The 10,178-nt window shown below is 33.1% G+C and overlaps 1 protein-coding gene across 4 annotated transcripts; it reads right to left on the bottom strand.

Annotated features, from left to right (window-relative positions):
* Window positions 1-684: 684 nt before the first annotated feature.
* On the bottom strand, window positions 685-5,243 carry LOC100798868 (uncharacterized protein At4g15970). Of its 4 annotated transcripts, XR_005890261.1 has the most exons (5): window positions 4,796-5,231; window positions 3,141-3,506; window positions 1,619-2,100; window positions 1,301-1,499; window positions 761-937 (listed from the first exon to the last, which is right to left on the bottom strand). XR_005890261.1 is itself a non-coding variant. In XM_041013222.1 (4 exons), exons 1-4 carry the CDS (start codon window positions 4,988-4,990, stop codon window positions 703-705), a joined length of 1,278 nt encoding a protein of 425 aa, XP_040869156.1. In that variant the 5' UTR covers window positions 4,991-5,243; the 3' UTR covers window positions 685-702. The 4 variants fall into 4 exon arrangements, 3 of the variants coding, with proteins under 3 accessions (XP_040869156.1, XP_003555866.1, XP_040869157.1); XM_041013222.1 differs by lacking the exon at window positions 1,301-1,499 and having other exon boundaries at window positions 685-937; window positions 4,796-5,243; XM_003555818.5 differs by lacking the exon at window positions 761-937 and having other exon boundaries at window positions 1,173-1,499.
* Between the last annotated feature and the right edge of the window lie 4,935 nt (window positions 5,244-10,178).

The following is a 10,178-nucleotide window of genomic DNA, read 5'->3' as shown; positions in this document are numbered from 1 at the left end:
AAAATAACAAGAATTTTATTGGAAGAAAAATTTCACTCCTGCAACTATAACCAGAAGAAAAAAGAGAGATACAAGATAAAATAAATAGTAATGAAGAGCTAAGAAAGAAAACAAGTTAGAAAGGTGTACATAACTCTGAATCTACCTGAAGCGGACACGATTCGATACAAAAGCCAGCCATATTTCAAAATAACCGTAAATTCAACTATATTTAGGAGAAGTTTTATTTATACAATAAAATTTTATAACCTTTTTTTATAAGAAAAAGGATTATCAACACATTCTTTGTCAACCCTTCCTTTATAGTTAAAATTTATTAAAAACTGTAAAATTAGAATAAAAAATACAAAATAAAATAAATAATAATGAAGAAAATTACTAAAGAAAACAAGTTTAAAAAGTGCGCATAACACTGAATCTATCTAATTAGAAGTGGACATGATTTGAGATGAAAGCCTATATAGATAAATTTCTCGAGAAATACTTATAGAAAAAGAAAATGAAAAAAATATATATATTTTCATAAGTTAAAAATAAGTTTTTGAATAAAATAATATGAAATAACTTTTACAGATTAATTTATACACTTAATTTATGGAAAAATTTATTTCATTTTTTTCCTATAAATGCTTATTGAAAATTTATTCAACCATAACCAAACTTCAAATAAGTATAAATTCAACCATATTTACTAGAGAAGTTTTACAAATATGAGATGATAGAAGAAAAATAAAAGATAAAGAAGAATATTGCATAATTCTGTAGTAAGAATAAGATATCTCGATTCAAAATACGAACATCATTCCGAAGGAAAATGCCGGTGGAAACCAAAAAAATACGAACTTCATCCATACAAATTTCTCCGAAAAACATTTTTAGCTGGTTCTCTTCACCACATTCATGTCGGACCCTCTCCGCATACCATCCCTCCGAAGTGCTACAGGATTTAAAAAACATTCAATTTGGTCAAAACCATGGACAGATATAAGTCACTAACAGCAAAATTGGTAATTAGTAATTGCGTTACAGAGCAAAGAAAGGGAAGCGGGGCAATGGTTCAAGGCAGAAAGTAGCACTCGAATCAGCCATCAACATCACTTTCGAGTTTTGACTATTCTCCTCCGTTTCTGTACTTCATTGAGGGAAGAGAGGAAGGCACGGTGGGTGTTGACTTTTGAGGATCGGAAAATAGTTCCACTAGAACATATTACATAATGTTGCACAAAATTGTGCAAATCACAGAAAATTTGCACTGGGAAACACAAAAAATCAGCGAATTGAACAGTGTGTTACATCTTACATTGCCTAAGTGTACTTTTACATGAAAGGCATCTTCCATCAAATGTTGGTTTAGCCAAATTGATTTTCCTATTCAAATCTTTCATCCGAGAGCACCATTGAACTTCCACATTTAAGTCAGAGAAATGTAGCACATGCAATGAATACTTTATTCTTCAACACTCTTTTCTGTTGAATTATGGTGCAAGAGAGATTCAATGCTGAGGAGAAATTTCACCCCATTAAGAACAAAAAATAAAAAGTCATAAAGAGTAGTTTCAGAATGGTAAGCAAAAACAAGGTTAAATTATAAATACAAAGGTTTGAGTATATGGCCAACCTGCATTTCTGAGGAACCCTCCAGGAAACAACCGACAACCTCTTCAAACTGGTTGGCAAGGATAAATAATGTTTCCAATCCTGAAGCATAATTCTAAGGTCGTGAAGCTTGCTATCCATACCCAAGCAACAGTTTGCATGCATCGTACAAACTTGGTTTAAATCCCTACTTGGTTCACAAAGCCCACCAAAATTAGTTGTGTCCAAAAACCTCATCTTGAGGCCAATATCAGTAATGAAAGGATGAACCTTGATAAAGTTAAGGACATCTTGATCATGGTATCCAGGATAGGTTTCTCGTGAAGAGTACCAGAATTTGTAAAACTCTATTGACCTATTATTGGATTTTACATAGTTGAACCCTCCGTTGGGTCTGTTCTGTACATCATCAAATCTACCTGTGAAATGATCACACGCTATCTGGAAATCTGCATCAAGGTGAAACAGTGGAAAAGGGTCCCTGAACCACATGATATCAGCATCCTGGAATAGGAACACCAAAATAAGAATCTAATTAAGACACTTCAGAAATTATCTAGATTCTTCTATGGGTTTTTTTTTTTTTGAAGTCTTGTCCTTTTTATATTTTCCCCTTTACTGAAAAAGAAAATACAGCGTAGGAAGATACAATAAGAACAGCAACAATATAATGCATAACCTAAACTTAACTGCAATGAAACTATGCGCTGATATGGTTGTTCCTATCAGTTGCGAAAATGATTTGGAAAATTTAGTGGACCTTTGCAAAAGCTTGGTATTATTGTTGCATCAGTTCAAATGAAATTCAGAAAAGAAAGTTTAGCTTCAACACACAGTCAGTGTTTACCACCTCTATACATGATGTGTAGAAACTAGAAATGATAAAAAATAATTGTTTGGTTTGAAAAAAACATTCTGATTTCACTTCCTTTTTCAATTAGAAATTACAATTTATAATTATCAATAAAAATTCAATTATTAAAAAATAGCAAAAAAAATGTTTTCTTAAATTAAACAAAAATTTACATGAGAAGGGGTTTTCAATTTTATATGAGCATAATAACTAAGGAATAGAGTTTTACATTAACCACTATAAATTTTAAATTTCCTTATCAAACTATACCAAAAAACAGTAATTCAAAATCCTCCCACAACATTATTTATCTAAGATGATTTATAATTTAGTTACAGTGGTAAATGTACCAAAATTAAACTCAAACAAAAATCCAGTATATTCCATGCTTTTGCCAAAAAGATAACATCCCATATGCATTGCTACAATCAATACATTATTTGTGAAATGCCAACAAATTAGCTCATTAATAGAAACAGAGTCAACTCATAAGTAACCCATTCCCTCAATCACAAAACAGATAAATTTTCCTATTAAGCATTATCATATGAAAACCAATCACAAAAACACAATAAACTTCACAACTTTTGAGAATGCTTCCATGGCTGAAAAAATTAAAACAACGTTAAGGTTTACACAAGTTAGGCCATGTGAGCTTCAAGAGGTTTAGTGATGGAAAAAAATAACTTACTGTGAACACAAAATTGTACCCCATCTCAAGAACAGTACGTAGGAAATCAATCCTTTTCCACATCATCATCAAGTAGCGAGGAGTCATAAAATACGCTTCTTCATGAAAGTCGGCTTCTTCACTAACAAGAGAAAAGCAATAGGTATGTATAACCTGACAGCGTGCAAATGCCTTTTGGTCCAATGCAATAATTACCAAATGATCTAAAAAAGTACTGGTACGATCTCCTATTCTAAAGCTCTCAAGGAAAAGATCGATGACTGAATTTGGAGCTGCCCATGCTTCATTTAACGTGGTCAAAATTACAGTTCTGTCTTTCATGGCAGCCTCATTCAGGATCTTTTCAAGTGGATATTCATTGCTAGTCTGCAGGAGAGTCAATTCAAAAAGAATGATGAATATGATCACCTTTTCAGACAAATTGCACACATAAACAACAACACTACAGCAGTGAAAATAAATAATGCTTCTGAGTGGGGCTGCAGATTAGCATCAAGATAATCTCATGGTAACATGGTAATAAGGTTATGGTTATGCTTATGAAACTGAATAAAACTAATGGATTTAGTGTTTTGAAATATTCATGTTTAGATTAACTTTATTCCTAAGACCAGAGAATGACTTCAGTATGAAAACACCGTCACTGTTAGCACAGGACAATCTATCTATATTTTGTAATGACCAACAATCCAAATCAACAGAGGCTACAAGAATTTATATTGGGAAATCACCAGCTATCGTTTCTAATCAATTAAATTAGTAGTTAATACACCTGTTTGCCCATTTTTTAGATACCAATACCTTATACATGCAGAAGTGTAAGCAACACTTGTGATTGTGAATACTTAAAATAGTGCTAAGTAAACTTGAACGAATCAGATTATCCATCTGCCTGATCATACATATCAGGTGATAGTCCAAATTTTGCCCATAATTAAGTAGCTCGTCTTCCTCTATACACTATTCGACCAACAGGCTACAGCTATTCAACATGCAGAAATTTCAAAAACAAATAAAAAGCAAAATAATAATTATTTATCCTGACTCTTTGCCGAGTAATGGTTTCAAAAAGATCTAATTAATTAAACTTGCAAAGATATCGATTAAAGAAACTTATAACACATAATTTCGGTCGGCAATCATTGTAATTGGTCCTACATTATTAATTACTCAGATTTCTGGCGTCTCTCGATATTATGCATAAAATACACTCTCTAAAACAAAACAAAAAAAAAAGTCCAGATATTCAAATTCTCAAAAGAAATTAGAGCTCCCATTGCATTTCAATCAGTAAAATAACACAGCAAAAGCCAACAAACAAATTCAAGCTAGAGCAACTAGAAGCGTAGCGTGTTTAGAAACTCGTTGGAAAGAAAGAAATCACCTTCTATAACTGTTAGCTTCTTAAACTCGCATGTAAGATGCGGAAAATTACATCCGAAACGTGCAACACACACTATACACAAGGCAATGCAAATAGATAAGACAACGCACTAACTATGTACTAATTATGTACTAAAGAGACAATAAGATAATGCAGTACTTGAGCATACGAAAACGATGAAGTAACTCAATTCGCTGTAACGGTAGCAGGAAGTAAAATGAAAATGTTGCGAAACGCGAGAGAGAGAAGAGAAGATATAAAGGAAACTGACCGCAACGGGATCGTTATACACCGACGGAAAAATGCGAGTAAAGCCAGACAGAGAATAAGAGGAATGGAAGCTGGAGAGGAATCGGTGGGAATCGACGTCTCCGAGGAGGACCAAGCAAGAGAGAGAAACGGTGGCGAAGAAGAAGGAGGCGGCGACGGCGCGCCGGAGGGGGATGGTTTTGGCCTTCCGAAGCATGTCGGCGGAGGAATCACCGGCGGCAAGGCGGTGCGTCGTCGTCCTCTGGCGGCGGCGCGTGAGAGGTCATGTTATCGTTATGGATGTGGATTGAATGAACAGGAATGGAAGTGTGTGAGTGAGTTGAAAAGGCTCGAGATTCGAGGTAAAATCCGTTACGAACGCGGAACGCATTCTCGCGTTACTTACTGTCTGAGGTGTGCACATTGCACCGACTGACTGTGACTGGGTAGGTTTCATTTTGTTTTAAGAGTTTTTAACCGTTTGCCCACGTGGAAATGAAATTTCACCATCAACAAAACCCTTTTTTGTAACTTTCCAAGGAAAACGACTCAACACTCCACCCAGCGTCTTTGTGCAACAATTCCCATCTATCCGACTTTTAAAGGGCATCATCTACAACCAGAGTTTCTCTGCGCATTCAATCAGTTGGTAACCAGAGTTTTAGTGGGAAGAAAACTTTCACTGTAAAATTTAATTAAGTAATGAAAATCTTATTTCGATTTACTTGTCTCGAAATCAAGAATTCCTTAAAAAGTAATTAAAATATGATTAAAAATTTGAGAAAGTTGATTGTGTAATTGAAGGGAGTTATTTTGATAATTTCATTCAAACACATAAGAATGGAAAGCACTGGGAAACAAGGTATTTTTTTGACAACAATCAGAGTACTAGTTGACATGAATGCGGATAGAGAAGTTATACAAAGATAGCAACTAGTATCAGATTAATATATTTAGGAATATCATTGTACACTTGTCAAAATTATATCATTTGACTGATAATATTAGAAGTCTATAAATAAAAGCCAATTTTGGGAAATTGAAACACTATAAGTTAATTCCTCAAACACCAGCAAGTCTATCATAAAAAATTGGCTATAAGTTCGGTCGGTACGTATGTATTAAATTCTCATCCTTTATGAATTCATATTATTGCACATTTCTAAATCATTTATTCTTTTCAATCTTTATTTTTTTCTCAAAACTTTACTTTTCCAATCCTTACTTCTTATTATTATCAAAATTATTTAAAAACTAATCATTAAATCGAAAATATTTTTATCAAAGTTTCCTTATTATCTTATAAACTATGATATTATTGTAATTTGAATGGATATATTTATTGAAATTATAATTGTGATTTGCATTAAGTACTAAACAATTCTTTGATAAATTGAAAATTACGAACTTACTTGTTTAATAAAAAAGAACTCATAATCGAAATTAGATTTTATGTCTCATCTTTAAATATTTTTTTATTAGTAGAAACATTTAGTGAAAATTCTTTTATTGTTTCGAAAATATTTTCATTTCGAGGAATAAATACAATTTTCACGATTAACAACGTGGTACACCCGGTGGGACTAGTTTGCCAAAAAAATTGATTTTAAGAACAAGTCTTAATTATAACTATATGTTGTTAAGAAGTGGTAAAATGAAAAGGTTGTAGGTATTAGTCATACAAACAATGACCTTATAAGTATAAGTGGCGAAGACGTGATGCACTCACAAATTTAGACAAACGTCATCGAAACTTTGTTGTCACAAAATAATGTAGTATCAACCACAAACACCCCACCATTTTCTACTACGAGACCATAGGGTATGCCACCAGCACCTAATGAAATGAACATACCACAATTTAGTCTGCCTATGCTCAAAGTCAAAATTCAATACCACCTATTGTGGTCAGTAAAAGAACTAATATGCTTTTAGAACTTGGGGGAAATAGTCATTCTTTTGACGCTGACTAGTTAAGAAATATAAGAGTTCCTATCGAGGATTAGATAACAGGAGATAGCAGCATGATATCTACATGTGTTTCTAACAAAACATTAGTAGTCTTTAGTCAACAAATAGACCATAGTAATCATGAAATGGTTAATACTTTAACAAATCATATGGCCTCAATCTTAAATCATATGTTAAGAACTACCAATGAGAGTTATCAACAGATGAATGATATTTTAACTCAAATAGGAGATGTTTTGACCATTCCTAGAAACCAACCTGGGAATAGACATATAATTCAGGAAATATCAAGCAAGATGGACCTATTAGTAATAATAATCCTGAAATGAAGTTAATGTCTCTATACGGATATATGAATGACAGAGAACAACCAAATCTTGTTTTGGTTAATAGAAATCTTAATATAGATGAAGTTTTAGCTAATATGCAACAAAATTAGATGCTTCAAGGACAAAATGGTCCAAACAGAGGCTTAGGCCTCGAAGCAGTTCAAAACCCTCAAATTAATCAAGTGATTGAACAAGTTTTGAATAGGCATGGTTTCAAAATAGGAAATGCATAACCACTTCACTTTGTTTCTACCTTCCCTGATTATATTTTATAATCTGAATTACCAAGAGGTTACAAGGTGCCTAAGTTTTCAAAATTTGTAAGAGAATTAAAAGAATCTATTGTAGAACATGTAGCCCGTTTTCAAATAGAATGTGGTGATCTAACCATTGATGAATTTTTGAAAATGAAATATTTTCTTAGTTCTTTAACGAAAAATGTTTTTACTTGGTTCACCATATTACCACCAAATTTGATATATACCTGGGCACAACTAGAAAGAATGTTCCATGAACATTTCTTTAGAGGAGAGGCTAAAGTTAGTGTCATGAATTTGGAAACTAATAAATGTTTCAATAGTGAAACAATTGAGGCTCGGTGCTATACTCAAATTTTTGAATATGAATTGATCAGGATGACTGCTACAAGTCTAGATTAACAGGTTAGAAATATGACACAATTAGCAGAAAGAGTAAGAAGAATTGAGCAAATAAAATATGAAAAAGAAAGGCATAAAAGATTTGATAAAGGTGGAAGGGAGAAATTTGCATATTTGAAAGCATATAAAGATAATGATAATTCTATAAATTATCAACATTTAGATGTTAATCAAGAGGAAGATGAAATATGCATGGCTGAATTATAGCCTAGACCTCCCTATACTTGTCAAATGTTAAAATTAGATGAAAAACATAAATTTCCTAACTCGAAGTATAGTTTCAATATTACTAAGGCAGATAAAATATTTTATGTGTTGTTGAATGACAAACAAATTGTCCTTAGTGATAATCATAAAATGCCTACTTTCGAACAAAGAAAAGGAAAAAGATATTGCAAATTTTATATCATGTTTGGACATTGGACTAATAGTTGTTTACGTTTCAAAGACATGGTCCAAAAGACAATTGATGAAGGATGACTGAAGTTTGAGGAAAAACCAATGAAAGTGGACACTGACCCATTTCATATTCAGGCTAACTATGTCAAGCCCGTGCAAATCATGATGATGAGGGCCTCGATAGGAACATCAAAAGTAAGCGCTCTTTTGTCTGAAAAGGAGGTAAATCAAGCCCTAGAAGAGTTTGAAAAATAGGACGAGTCAGTTTTTTCACTTGTAAGAGAATCATTGGTCGATTTTCTATCGAAGAAACAAAAATTTGAGAAAGAGGTTATGCTATGTCCTCGTTGTAGTGTCGTGTTTGACAGGTCGATAGCTAAAGCATTTGAGGCATCAGAAATTCGAAAAAGTTTCCAAAAAGTGCCAGAAACAGAGGTTAAAAAAAGGTAAAAGCAGAGTATAAGCATGACTATGAGCTAGGTTCAAAGGCCCTACAATTTGTCTTAGAATAAATCCTACGTCCCTCAAGCAAATGTTCCAACAAGGGAACAAAGGATATAGTTCACATTTTAAAGAGTTTGAAGTTAATAGTTCAGCGCTTCGAAGGGGAGGAGCCACCGATGGTTTGAGGAAGGGATATTACGACTATCAAAATCCTCCTTAGGTGAATCGAAATATGTCGAAAACCTAATGGAGAGGCATCTGAGGATGAGGAGAAATGCGATATTGGCAATGCAACATAAAAGTGGTGTCAGACCTTCAGTCTTTGACAAAACTAGCAAAGGTCCACCCTTTGGGTTTGAAAATAAAATGTCAATCAAGGACTATGAGGAGAAAGAAATGATATTTAACTCTTTTTGTGTTTGGGTTTGAGGATTCATTGGAAGTCATATGTGGAGTCATTTCAATATTACCCGCAGAATATGCAAAAGAATATCAGAATAGGAATATTTTGAGTGATTAGGCTAGAGAGGGTTACTTTAATGATCTTTCTCTAAGTCCCAAGGTTGTTTGGGTTACATCAGTTTCTTGTTTCACACCACATCGAAATGCTGTAATTTTTTATCCACCCATTGATGATATGCAATGCCATATGAAACCACTCCATTTGACAACAATGGTGGAGGATCAAATTATTAATAAGATTGTGGTCAATGGAGGGGCTGCATTCAATATCATGTCAAGGTCAATGTTGTGCAGGTGTGACACCCTCTACCCCAACATGAAAATGTAAAAAAAAAAAAAAACACATAAAATGCAGAATCTAATTAAATCAATTTTATTGAATAAAATCGTAAGTAAATCCACGTGGATAAAAGGTTCACATTTGCGTTAATCACTAAATTAAAAACTTATCAATTAAGGGTATGAAACACATCTCCAGCTCCAAACAAGGCCATCCAAAACTCCAAAGAATGAATTAAAGACTTAGTATGTGAAATAAAATGATAAAAACTATATGTCCAAAACTTCATGCAATTAATACAAAAACCCGTGTCATAATGTCCCATCCTATTAGAGCATTGTGTTCCAGTGTCTTCTAGCATGAGGCTCTTCATAGCCATCCACCTAACTATCTGCTCCCACGAATACAAAGTTCAAGATCATCACAGGATCCAAACACAAACAACACACAGGAAATGAGTTATCACATTCCTAACTAATAGAGAGAAACGAAATAACATAGATATGTGAATGTATGAAGGTTTTGATGATGTCAAGATGTAAGCAATACAAGAGTACTTCAAGTCAAAATTCAAGATCAAGAAAATAAGATAAGACTTAGTTTATTATTGTTAAAAGAATCTCTTATTGGTTGAAAAGGTTTGGCCTCAAAACATGATTTTCAAAATGATTACAATAAGTTTTTAAAATATTTTATCATTGCTAAAATAAGGGTTTTTCCACTGGTAATCGATTACCAGAGACATATTACTATAAAGGCTTTTTAAAAGAAGTTTGAAATTTGAAATTTAAAAATTATAATCAATTACCACTTTCTTGTAATCGATCACCAGTCAACAAAACTTTAGAAATTCAAATTGAA

The sequence above is a fragment of the Glycine max genome, chromosome 20, assembly GCF_000004515.6.
Source record: "Glycine max cultivar Williams 82 chromosome 20, Glycine_max_v4.0, whole genome shotgun sequence".
Lineage (NCBI taxonomy): Eukaryota > Viridiplantae > Streptophyta > Magnoliopsida > Fabales > Fabaceae > Glycine > Glycine max.
Note: the sequence above shows the minus strand (reverse complement) of the source record. Positions and strands in the feature narration are given on the sequence as shown.